The sequence below is a fragment of the Leopardus geoffroyi genome, chromosome C3 (genome assembly GCF_018350155.1).
Source record: "Leopardus geoffroyi isolate Oge1 chromosome C3, O.geoffroyi_Oge1_pat1.0, whole genome shotgun sequence".
In the NCBI taxonomy this organism is placed as follows: Eukaryota; Metazoa; Chordata; class Mammalia; order Carnivora; family Felidae; genus Leopardus; species Leopardus geoffroyi.
Genome location: NC_059338.1, coordinates 149,650,977 through 149,664,059, shown reverse-complemented (window position 1 = coordinate 149,664,059; position 13,083 = coordinate 149,650,977). Strand labels below are relative to the sequence as shown.

At 38.1% G+C, this 13,083-nt stretch overlaps 1 protein-coding gene across 8 annotated transcripts in view; it reads right to left on the bottom strand.

Moving 5' to 3' along the window:
- The window catches only part of PXDNL (peroxidasin like), a 453,359-nt gene that overhangs the window by 99,932 nt on the left and 340,344 nt on the right, over positions 1–13,083 (bottom strand). For all 8 annotated transcript variants that reach the window (XM_045455357.1, XM_045455358.1, XM_045455359.1 and 5 more), the window contains 2 exons: positions 4,113–4,221; positions 2,263–2,420 (listed from right to left, as the gene is read on the bottom strand). In XM_045455357.1, coding sequence (XP_045311313.1) covers positions 2,263–2,420; positions 4,113–4,221 — 267 coding nt within the window. The remainder of the gene's footprint in view (positions 1–2,262; positions 2,421–4,112; positions 4,222–13,083) is intronic.

Here is a 13,083-nt window from a genome sequence, read left to right as displayed (position 1 = left end):
GGGGGGGGGCGCGAGGGGGACGCGAGGGGGACGCCTGGGTGGCTCCGTGGGTTAAGCATCCGACTTGGGCTCAGGTCATGATCTCACAGTTCGTGGGTTCAAGCCCCACATCAGGCTCTGTACTGACAGCTCAGAGCCTGGAGCCTGCTTCAGGTTCTGTGTCACCTCTCTCTGTGTGTCCCTCCCCTGCCTGTGCGCTCTGTCATTCTCTCAAAAATAAATAAACATTAAAAAACTTCCAATGGGGGTGGGGGATGCTTAGTGATGCCTCTCTTAGGAGCAATGACTAACTGCTAGAATGAACAAGAAAGGAGAGACACGTTCCAGTGCTCCTCAAACTCCTAGCTCTGTGTCTTTACCAATATAATGTTGGTAAAGATTTGTTATCACAAGATTGTAACTTTTTTTCCCCCAGTTCAGAATCCTTTCTTGCAGGTTTTATGCTCCTGGAAGACAGGGTCTAAGATGTGTTCGTGGGGATGGTGTGAATATTAACCCGAATGACATCTGACATGAAGGGGTGAAGCAGTAACTTCCAAACTATTACAAACGGCCACTCCCCAGGGAAGGTCCCACACAACCTGGAGGTGTTCTGGAGCCCCTCTTTTAACAGAGCTTAAAAAACTGCAGCATAATCCTAAATCTGCAAAGACTGTTCTCTAAGTCCTCTTTGCTAAGAGTTATTATCCCTAATGAATCACCAGAAACTGGCTCATGATACCAGGACCACTTGTCTTTCGTCTGGATAAGCTGCTCTCGGGTTTGGCCCTCAGATACCTTAATCTTGGAAATGTACAATAATCTTCCTGTATATAAAGACTTGGCTCCTAGGTTCACTTTCAGGGCAAACTGATCCTGGAGGGAAAAAACGGCCTTTAACTTCACCAATAGTAAGACAGAGGTAGAACAACATAGTGGGTTTTTTTCTTGGGAGAATTTTGCTAATGCTCTTTCGTATTTTTTTTTTAACGTTTATTTATTTTTGAGACAGAGAGAGACAGAGCATGAACGGGGGAGGGGCAGAGAGAGAGGGAGACACAGAATCGGAAACAGGCTCCAGGCTCTGAGCCATCAGCCCAGAGCCCGACGCGGGGCTCGAACTCCCGGACCGCGAGATCGTGACCTGGCTGAAGTCGGACGCTTAACCGACTGCGCCACCCAGGCGCCCTGCTCTTTCATATTTTAAATGAGAATATATACTCGGTTTGGCAAAATAAGCATCATGCACAGTGGATGCGTATTTTAGCAAAGCTAAATCTGTAGATATTGATTGCTTATTTTCTAGTTATGTATTTAAGTTATTCTTGAAAATTGCCTCTTCTAATAGATATGTGTGAGAAGAGAAATCAAAGACCCATTGTCCTGACCTGAAACTTAGGAATGCAGAACTGGGCTTTCGCAGACCTGACCTTGGCTAACTCATGCTAGTAAGACTCAAAATTAAGCAGCCAGAAATTTGATTCAAGTGCTAATATGGACTCTATGGAAATTTCACTTGGATATTTCTCTTAAGGAAGCTCTGAAACCCGAGACATAACGGATCACTAGGGGCTATTAAATAGAGCTTTGGAAAAATTGTATAGGGCGCTAAGGAGTGGGTCAGGCACAGAAACGGCCCCGTGCGCTGTATCTTGGTTTATTTTCTGAAGGGGAATAAAGAAAGCGCAAACCTCTAGAAGTTGCTGTTGTGCTCACAGAGCACACAGTGTATAGCAAAGAATCACATTCATTCCATTTTAAAGAGAAAGATGTAGAAAATATGAAAGATTTCTATATCAGTCTCATTTGACATTTACTAAATAAATGTCTGCTTTGGGGAAAAAAATACATGAGAATTTCAGTATAGCAAAAGAGAAAAAAAAAAGATTAGAAGGGATATGTAAGCTATAGATAGAGGAAGGAATTCAGATAAATTCACTGAATCATTGAGGTGATTCCCATGATAAGTAGAGGCACATTACCCTGGGAGTAAAGCCTTTACTACAGGAAGGAGTAGCGTCTTTTGGATTCAAAAAGTAAGTGCACCTGAAATGGTTCTCCTAGATATACTAGACATATACAGCTGGTAGACCTTGACAGGTTTGGATATATCGTGATCATACTTCTTTTGAATTACAGTTCTTACGAGAAACGTCTGCATCCATTTGGTAAAAGCGGTAAATTAATTTCTAAATCACATGGTGTTTTGGAGAAGAAAAGCGGAGGCACGATCAGTTTCGCTACGGACGGTAGGCTGCGAACGGAATGCCTCCAGAAGCTGACCTCTGCCTTCCAGATCAACAGTGAGCCCCTGCTTCACGTGTTCCTGGATCAGCAGAAGTGCGTGCTCAAAAATCTCCCCAGCTCTGGCTGTCTCCACAGTAAACGGGTCATGCGGATAACGAAACTGAGCCAGCAGATCAGCAGGGGTGCGAGGCTTTCTGCAAGTGACAAAAGACAGCACTGTTCACAAGGCAAGACTGCAGAATCCATGAATCTGTACTGTGCATTTAAGAATACATTTCCTGAGCAATCAAGAAGAAGGAAAGCTTCACGATAAGCTTCACAGGGGATCTGAGAGTTCTTTTCCTATTTCATTAGTGAGTCCCAAGTGTCAGTGGCAGTGCTGAACTCAAAAGATACATTTTTAATGAATCAATGATTTAAAGAGTAGTTTTGTATAAAAGGCAACACCTATGGTGAAAAATAAACTCGTGGGGTCCACACATAGGTCCTAGTGAACCCTCTGAAATAGTGTGCAGTGCACCCAGTTTCTGGGTCGTGGCACTGTCTTCTCTTTCCTCATATGTAACTGCCTGGAAATTCCCGTTCACCTTTAAAATCCTGCTCAGGCATCACTCTCCCCATAAAGTCTCCCTAGTAATCCCAACAAACTACCACCTTGTCAATTACTTCTGTATCGTCACATACAACTCTTAGGTACGCAACGAGATGTACTTAAATTGCTGACATATTGTGTCCTCCACCACAGAAAGACTGTGTTAGGGATGAGATCATGCCTTCTTCATCTTTATATCCCAAGTACCAAGCCTACTGACAAGCACACAGTAGTGGTTTGTACACATTGAAGAACTGAACTAAGTATGTTGAAAGAATATTAGCCACTGAGAATGCAAGACTGTTTGAGAGATTTTGGTCAGCTAAGGCACATCTGGTTCTCTGTGTCTGAAATCGTAATTAACTTTAGATCACAGAACAATAGTAATCATATTAATAGCTCACTTTAATTAAGCCTTTCTATGTGACAGACACTATTGAAACAATTTATCTGTACTAACTTACTCAATCTTCCTAACAAGTATGTCCATGAAGCAGATCTCATCGTTAGCCCCATTTTCCAGGCAAGAAGGTTGAGGTACCAGGACGCTTAGTCACTTGCCCAAGGTCGCCCAGATAGAAAGCGATAAAGTGAGGAATCACAATAGACTATAAGTAGGGTGGATGGCTCTAGAACACGAGTGCATGATCAGGACGCCATGCTGTTTGTAAGTATGCAGGGAAGAGAGCTGTACTCGATTATGGCATTATAACATATTCCTTCTTGACCAACAACTACAAAGACCGGGTATAGGCTTTGACTTTAATACGTTCGGGGGATGCAAAGCGCCCCATGTACCTCCATTAGGACTGACGGGGACTTTGTAGAATGGGAAGGCTTCACCATTCTAAAGATACTGGTGACTCAAATGAAAATAAACCAAAATATTACATTATCCGAAACAAAACTTCCACCTGTAAGCTGTCGGTTCACGACCAGATGTGTTCAACCTGACCATCAGGGTCAACTCCGGAACTGGCAGGAGCACTGGGTCTGATAGTGGTGGGTGGTTGAGGACCTAACAGAGCCCACTGCCCGGTCCCTATTGTGGGGCCACACAGAGCAGATCTGTGATGTACATTTCTGCCATTTGGATCCTATGCGGAATAAGTTTCATTCTCTTTGAGGCTGAGCTGGCAATGGTGGCTAGCCCAGAGGGTGATAACACAAAACTGAAGAAAACACCTACTTTGGCACTTTATGCGCTATGCCTGCTGTGATTTATGGAGATTATAAAAACCAAGTAGAACTGAAGTGAAAACAATTTTGCAATCAAAATAAAATAAATTCTTACTGTGAAAACAAATGTCTTCGTGTGGAGTTAATTGCACTGTCAACCCTCTGTACCGCGTCAAGAATGGATGATTCAACAAAGTCATCGCCAGCTTGTCTAGCCTGTATTGCTTTGAAAATCAATTCCATGATTAAAAGTATCAAACAGACCTTGAAGTTAGGAACGATCTCATATAAATGGCATTACAAAAACTTCCAAGACAATAAAAATGTTATACAGTGTCCACATGATACTGTCCATTGCAGAAGAGTAGGTTAACGATCCCGAAGCAAAGCTTCCAGCAACAATACCAGCATTATTTAGGGAACAAAAACATTCCACAATCTAGTAAAGCTATGTGAAAGATTTTTTTGTAACACCAATTCAAATGGGATCCAAGTGTGTTAGTAATTTGTCATCTTTGGAAAGGTATGAAATGCCTATCTCTTCAGCCACCTTGCTTTAATGGTAAACATTAAAATGAAGTAAATATTATCACATCCCTATGGAGATTTCTTACAGCAAGAATTGAACTCTCAGTAAGAACTCAGTGAAAAATAACTCATGTTGTTTCTATAGCTCTTCAGTGTGTGAGAATTCTATCAATTTGGATATTATCCACAAAGGAAGCTTTTGACTTAAAGTAGAGCTGATAATTTTCAACATATTGTATCTCCTCCAGGTGATGGTTTAAGAAGTTTAATGTAAAGGGAAAAATGCTAATAAAAATGATCATGGATATTTAAAATTCATATAAGAAATATAATCAAGCATATTCATATTCATATTTAGTTCATTAGCGAGAATATTAAAAGCATAACAAGAATTTACATGACATAGTTAAAACAATAACTTCTTTGCATTGTTGAACACTGAAAGTGAGAGTAAGTGTAGCTCCAACAATTGAATTTATTTATATATTTATTTTTAACTTTTTTTTAACGTTTATTTATTTTTGAGACAGGCAGAGCATGAACGGGGGAGGGTCAGAGAGAGAGGGAGACACAGAATCGGAAACAGGCTCCAGGCTCGGAGCAGTCAGCACAGAGCCTGACGCGGGGCTCGAACTCACGGACCGCGAGATCGTGACCTGAGCCGAAGTCGGACACTTAACCCACTGAGCCACCCAGGCGCCCCTCCAACAATTGAATTTAAAGATAATGTCATTAAGGAGATACAAAAGAATGAAAACTTTAAATAAAAATAGGAAGGTGTGCGCTTTATACATTAGCACCTACATATCATATATTGCATTATATAATATATTAAATTACAAATGTATATTTATATGTGTATATATATATATATATATATATGTTTATGTATTTTGGACTAGAGGAATGCAAATAGCATTCCACAACTGCTTGTTATAAAAAATATTCCTTTGTATCACAAAAATACACACATATTGGATTGGTTCATTGTCCTAGAAAGATCACTAACATAAAAAATTTCCAGAAAAAATATCAATAATATAGATATTATAAGGAAAATAGTAAAATCAAGGTCTCTGCTGAAAGACGTACTTGATAAACTAGATTATGGGCAGCACTTATGAGATGGAGGTTATACTGTCAATGCAATTCAGTCTTTATCATGACCTCAATATTAAAACTCCAGAACATCAATTTTACCTTTGAGAGTTCAAAAATCACATTGGATTAACTATACATTCACTAAAGGTAATTGAAAGGAAACAGAGACAAACCGATTAATTTGATTACATGAAATTAACATTTTCCATTCAAGGAAAGACACAAAGGCAAAAAGGTCAGAGACAAATAACATAATAGGTAACATATTTGTAATTTCTAAATCTGACATAGAATATTCTGTTTCATTCAAGGAATTCTTGTAACGCACTGAGAAAAAATACATACGGTCAAGCTGTAAAAGGGGAAACCCCCCAAATTAGGAAGTATAGAGCAGGTGTTGAAAGCCTCATAAATAAAATTTAAAATACCAGTGAACTACCATTTTATGCTTCTGGAGAAAATGAAAAAGCTGATTAATGCCAACCTTTGGCAGGGGTGAGTGGACACGGGTGGGCTGGTGAGAACGTAGCATTGACACGCCTATTTCCAAGATTTTGTTTAGCGAGCTTTTTATTTTTGGATTTGCTTTTACTTAGGAAATTGACATATGTGCACACCCCCTCACCCGGCAATCGCATTCCCACGTGTATATATATCCAGAGAAATTCTCAACAAATCCATAAGGGATACAAACGAGAATGCTCATTGCAACTTTGTGTGGAAGGAATTAGGGAAAACTTTCAGCAATGGCAGTGTGGGTGGGAAAAATGTGGTGGACGTACAGTATGAAATACCATGCAGCAGTTAGAATTAGCTGGATGGATACATGCACTGATGCTAAAACGCGTGCTTAATGTAAGAACTACGAAGCTGAGAGAGATTACCAGAAAATGATTTAATTAAATATAATATAAATGCACTGTCGTTGCTACATACATAGCGAGCATGTGGCGAGGAGGGGTATTGGCTTATAAGCAGATGGATTAATCAACCAATTAAGCAATCAATCAATATAACTGCAATGATTACGAGAAAACAATATTCTCAAATACCTAACATGATATATACCTTGTGGTATGTTCAAAAACAGGTCAGGAAGAATAAGCCCACTCAAATTGTTATGTTTACTTGATAATAAAGGAACCAAGATCAATCAAATCAATCTGGGCTGACCTGTTGGCTGACGAGACGTTAGCCTTTTCTTTATCGTTTCCTTTTAAGTCCCTTACCCGCGAACCTCAAGTGTAGACAGTGGCGTCAACGACGTGTTCTTATTTATGACAATTACTGTCATTGGACCCCTGCACCTGCGTGCATGATACACGATCAAAGGTCTATTTGGATTTGGAAGTAAGAAGGTTATGTGTAGGGCTGAGTTATCACACAGCGCACAATGCCGGTCAAAACTCAAAAGGCGGTTCACTATGGCAGATAGAACTTGGGAAACGATATCTAAAGATTGGGAGAGCATCGATTAACATGTTAATCTGAATTTTATTTGTTTCATAATTTTGCTTTTATTCTGTTTGTAAAATAGTTTGGCTATTATGGTTGTATAAAATGTATAGGCATAAGGAATTTTTAAAAATCTCATCTTCATCTTTTGACTTATTCATAAAGTGGAAATAATAAGACTTGCTCAACATATAGCTCAGGCCAAACATGATTATTAAATAAAAAGGCATGCAAAGTTCTCTGAAAACTACAGGTCACGATGCAAATGTTAGGTGCCTTTCAATAATGACTATGTTCAAAACCCATAAGTAATCCATACTCTCATACTATTACCAATTGCTCCTCTGTTGTCCTATCATTTCTTCAACTTGACCCGCTTTTTCTCCATGTTAATAAGAAACCAACAAGTGCGGAGATGTGAAAAGGAGAGGAAAGTAACAAGAAAAGTGGCAAAATATGTAAATATCGTTTGCAATAATTAAATTATAATGTGCACAAACAGAAAGCACATAAAAGTTGTTCACAGATTATTAAAAGTACATTAAATATGTAGTATGTTCACAAAGAAAATATTTGTGGTAACAATAACTCACTTATGTCATTTTAATTATGAATTCTTAAGGTTTCATAGTTTTATGATAAAATAAAACTACCCTTTTTACTATTCATTCGGTCTCAGTATTGTTTTATTTGCTATGGTACAAATTGCGAACAGATTTCCATAATGTTCTCAGAACAGCACTGCATTATGCGGAGCAAATTCAGTTTATTGGGGCACATTAGAATCAAACAATACTGTTAATATTTTATTTGTCTTAAAAACTACCTCAGTTGACGTTGTAGGGGTAGAATGTTCAGAACATGTTGAGTATATTCTCCATCTTTTTATGCAAAATTTTGCAGATGTGAAGGAAGAACTAGATCATTTTCTTTTGTTAAACCTTGGGCTTAAAATGGGGGGAAGAAGTCTCAGTAGGGTTACAGAACGAGCACGTTTAAACTTGTCTAATGAACATCTCCTTTCAGTTCTGTCCATGCACCTATCACCTATCACCTCCAAGGAAGATAAAGTCCAAAGATAAATGTGAGTCCTTTGAGGAAAGGGGAGTTTGGGGTCATGGCCCACCAACTGCTGTAAGCCCACCCTATCAGAGCATGGCCCAGATGGGAAGGATGTGGCAGGGGGTGGGGGCTGGGGGGGGGGGGGAAGGGAGAGGGCAGAACAGGACGGAGCCAGAGGAGGAACACTGCCACAGGACACCTTCACTCTTACCACAGAATCCCTAGACCTCAATAAAAGCTGAGTTTCTTTCACAACTGCATATTCTTTACCTCCCCCTCCATCTTGGAAAAAAGTAGCCAGGTAATGTAACTATCATAACTAAGTAGACCTTACCACATTAAATCTTCCCTTAAAGAGAACGGCAGACCGCCAATGACGCTGGACAGAGATGTCCTAGGAAACCAGACAGTCCCACAGCATACAAATGGACACTAATGACTGCCTTTGTGAGATAATTTTCTCTGAACAGCAACAACTCTGCCTTACTCATCATTTTGCATCATTAGGTATGTAAATGGGCTGTCTTGCAGGCTCCACCATGATTTCAGAAATGGGAAAGGAAAGACACTAACTACTTCTTTTTGGTTTTAATAATTGAGATGTGCCTTTGATTTTCATTATTTGCTTTCTTTATAATTTCTTAACTATCCAAACATTACTACACTAAAATTTTGTTCTTGAAATTTAATGCTAATTTTTTTTAACGTGTGACTTATATCAGGATAGACGTATGTTTTCAGAATAGGTTTTATATAGGGGTGCCTAGGTGGCTCAGTCTGTTAAGCGTCCGACTCTTGGTTTTGGCTCAGGTCATGATCTCACGTTTCCTGACATTGAGCCCCACGTGGGGCTCTGTGCTGACAGTGCAGAGCCTGCTTGAGATTCTCTCTCTCTTCTTCTCTCTCTGCCCCTCCCCTGCTCATGCTCGCTTTCTCTCTCTCAAAATAAATTTTAAAACATTCTAAAAAACAATAGGTTTTCTATATAAATGGATGGGAAATGTGTTCAAAATGGATACAGGTATTATAAACATATGCAGATGTGTATTAGGTATATGTTGTTGTTTATAGAAATATTTCACCATTGTATTATTAAAGTCTGACAAGTGAACAAGATTGTCATGTATCTATTAATTATTATGTAAATTAATGACATAATCATGGTACATAAATATAGTAAAATAGCAATTTGAAATGATTCAATATCAATTTTACTTCATTGATATATTTGGGTAAAGATAATTAAAATTTTCTGATAGTTCATAGCTCACTCACTGAGCAACAACTTCAGTGGTTTTGAAACAGATGTTTTGTCTAGACAATGACAAGTAAGTGGATTAGAATGTCAAAAATCTGAGTTATTCATTCACAATTTCAAAAATAACTAGATCCCAAAAGAATTAAATAAGCCAATTGATCATATAGCACTTGGAACACATGGTAAATGCCCAAGAAATGTTAACTTTTTATTAGTAATATTAGTATCCGTTTAATAAAGGTTATTTACTTAACATAAAAGGAAAGGCCTCACTAACTTAAAGTCAACGGATGCCACCTTAATTCTCACTTATAACTTATTGGGTTGAGGATAGACTCAAGGTAGGGAATATTATAAGTGGAAATATTATTTAGAAAGCTATTGCAAAAACCCAAATGACCAAAGAATGAACTATAAGAGAGGAGGTCAGGTGGTGAAATGGAAAAGAAGCATTATTTGCAGCAAAAACTGGTAATACAGTTAGGGTAAAGAAGGAGGAGAGAGCAGAAAAAAATCGGAGGAGGCTCTGACTTCCTCCTTACAGAAGGACCTCCTTATGGACTGTATTGAAGGGAGTTCAGTTGCGAATACATTCAAGATGGGTTTTTAACATGTGGAATCGGAAGAACTGTGGGTCATCCAAAATGAAATGTCCAACATACAATTCGATCCCCAACTCGGAATTTCAGAGAAGATGACACTGTTTAGATTTATTGTTATACAATCACAAACAGTCCGTGTGTGTTATTTGTGCTGCAAAATTTTCATTTAACAAATGCTGTGTCACTATTTCGTTTTTGGCCTCGTCTACATATTATCCCAGCGTCTCACTGGTAAACATCCCGTCGTGTAGATGTGCTCAAAACTGCTTGAGGACTATTGCTGCACATTTGAATACTATTGGAGAAGCAGAATTCCTACGCCAAGAAGGACTCTTGAGAGTGTCCAATTCCACTTTTTTAGGAAATGAGAAAGTTAATTCTAGTTATGGGTAAGTAAGGTATCCAAAGTGGCTGAGATCAATAAAGGTAAAAGCATGATGACTTAACCCAGGCTTTCTCCCACTGTCTCACACTGCTAATGTTCAATATAAACATCTTGTGTCCTCGGTTAGACTGAGCCATTTTCACAAGCAAGAAATGAGTCAGAAGAACATACAGTGAATTATGAACTTCAGAGCACTTCACGGCATATCAATATATATAGGAAGCGTTAAAATAAATCATGTTTTGGACAAAAATTGTGAGGCTTTTTTTTTTTTTTTTTGGTTTAAAGCAATATGTGTAGCTTTCATATGCCAGATACCATCCAGAGACAGAAGTCTGCAGATCTGTGTAATGTTCGCCAATGTAAAATACTTCGAGGACAGCCTAGGGGAGAGGCTCTCAGTAAATACTGTATCAGCCTTAAAGGCTTTTAAACATGTATTAAAACTATTAAAAATCGATTACATCTATGGAAAAAAAACTCCTTAAAATAATTACACCTTGCGGAAACCCTTTTTTCTTTTGCTATTATAAATGCCTTACTTTGAACATCAACTCATTCAAATGTATGGTGTATATGTATATATATATACATATATATATATATATATATATATATATATATATATATAGAGAGAGAGAGAGAGAGAGAGAGAGAGGACTTCCTTGGTCTGCTCTCTCTCTCTCTCTCTCTCTCTATATATATATATAGCCCAGATTTTGCTTTCATTGTTGTTGTTTATTTTTATTATTTTGGATTACTTTCTATGGTTATATACTCCATTACAGGATGGAAACTCAAAAGGCATGATCCTCTTTGTATGACTTATTACACCCTGAGTGGAGTTACAACATTCCATAACTGCTACATTGGGGCAGGAAGATTGGAAAATCCTCCCATAATGAACTGTCTTTTCCCTTTAATTAGGATGACTGGTAAATGAAAGAGCCTAAGTCATAAAATGTTCCATAAGTCATATTTTATATTGACACATTTCCTCCTCTTCTGCTAATTTTGGCTGTGTGAACACACACACACACACACACACACACACCGCTTGTCTTAAATCTTAAATTTATTCAAAACTTAAAAATGTATATCTTCATATTTTTTCTTCTCTTTATAAAAATATTTCTAATATCATAAAATTTATTTGGTATGAGATGCAAATATAAATTCATCTCCCCTTATATTGACATATAAATGTCTCCAGAGCGAAAAACATAATTTTTTTCTTGACTAACTCCTTTTTTTTGTACTACTTTAACCCTGTAGCCCGACTTTCTACTTTCTGTGCAACAGAGCAGAATAGTGGTAAATGCTATCTCTCACTGTTTTGAAATCTGGTGAATAGAGTGATTAATACATATGAATCTAAATGTTTTACTGTTAATGTGTATATATAATGGGTAGTTAAACCTCAGTCCACCACAATGAAATTCTTATGCTGGAGATTCTAAAATACCGCTGTGATTGTAGTGTTTGTGTGCATGTGACAGAGCAAAGCAGAGAGACAGACAGGGAGAGAAGAGGCAGAGAGAGAATATTTGTTTTTGTGTCTGTTTGTTTAGTGGTAAAGATTTCTAGCGTTTCTAAAACATAAAAGATATTAATATAAATTTTATCGTAAGGTTTTTTTCCAAAATGCCCAAGGATATTTTTCCATAGATCTCATAAATAGTTAAGCAGCAGAAAAAGGACCCCATCAATTTATAAAAAGATACAACTGAGGTGCCTGGGCGGCTCACTTGGTTAAGCATCCGGCTCTTGATCTGGGCTCAGGTCACGATCTCAGTGTTTGTGAGTTCAAGCCCTACACTGGGCTCCATACTGACAGTGTAGAGCCTGCTTGGGATTCTCTTTCTCTGTCTCTTTCTTTCTCTCAAAACTAAACAAACCATTTTTTAAAAAAGAAAGAAAGAAACACAACTATCACAGACTTTAAATCAGCAGAAACATGAACTCATAGCAAATAGAGAGGAAGGCTAAGATTTTGTAACTTTAAGAAATTTATATAAGAAAGAATTTCTGATCCTCCTAGAATACATATGTGACAGTTACTAGCTACATTATTATAATTTTAGGAATAATATTCTACAGAGAATGCATCTTTACAATACAGTATAATAAATATGTGAAGACTGATGTGCCATTAATAAAAATCTGCACTTTATAAAAAATATCCCAACAAATAGAATATTTGGAAGTTTGATATTTTAGGAGAATTCGCAAGTAGAAGGATAAAAGTATTGTGCTCTATGATGGAAAGATAGTGATATTTCTAAGGATGCGATTTAATTACATAAATCTATTTTTACCCAGGCCTGTATTTATAATGAGAAGAGTTACCCAATATTTTTATAGACCCATAAGAGCTCAAAGGAAAAAATAAATCTGCAAAACCCTATTTATGAAATCTGCCCATTTCTAAGGAAACCAAAAAGCAGGCAGAGCCCAAAATAGTGCTCCATATGCTCGTGGCTGAACTCATTTATTTCCACTGCTGACTGTCAATAAGGCAAAAGCTCCTCAAAAGCCCTGATGTCAGTTCACGTGTCCCCATGTGCTATGCCTTCTCGAATGCCTTCCCACGTGGAGAACACGCCCGTCCGCCATCACAGCCTGTCTCCATTTCCACAACCAGGGCTGAGGTCGCCTCTTGAGTCTGCCTACAGACAGACTCTCTCACGTCTAA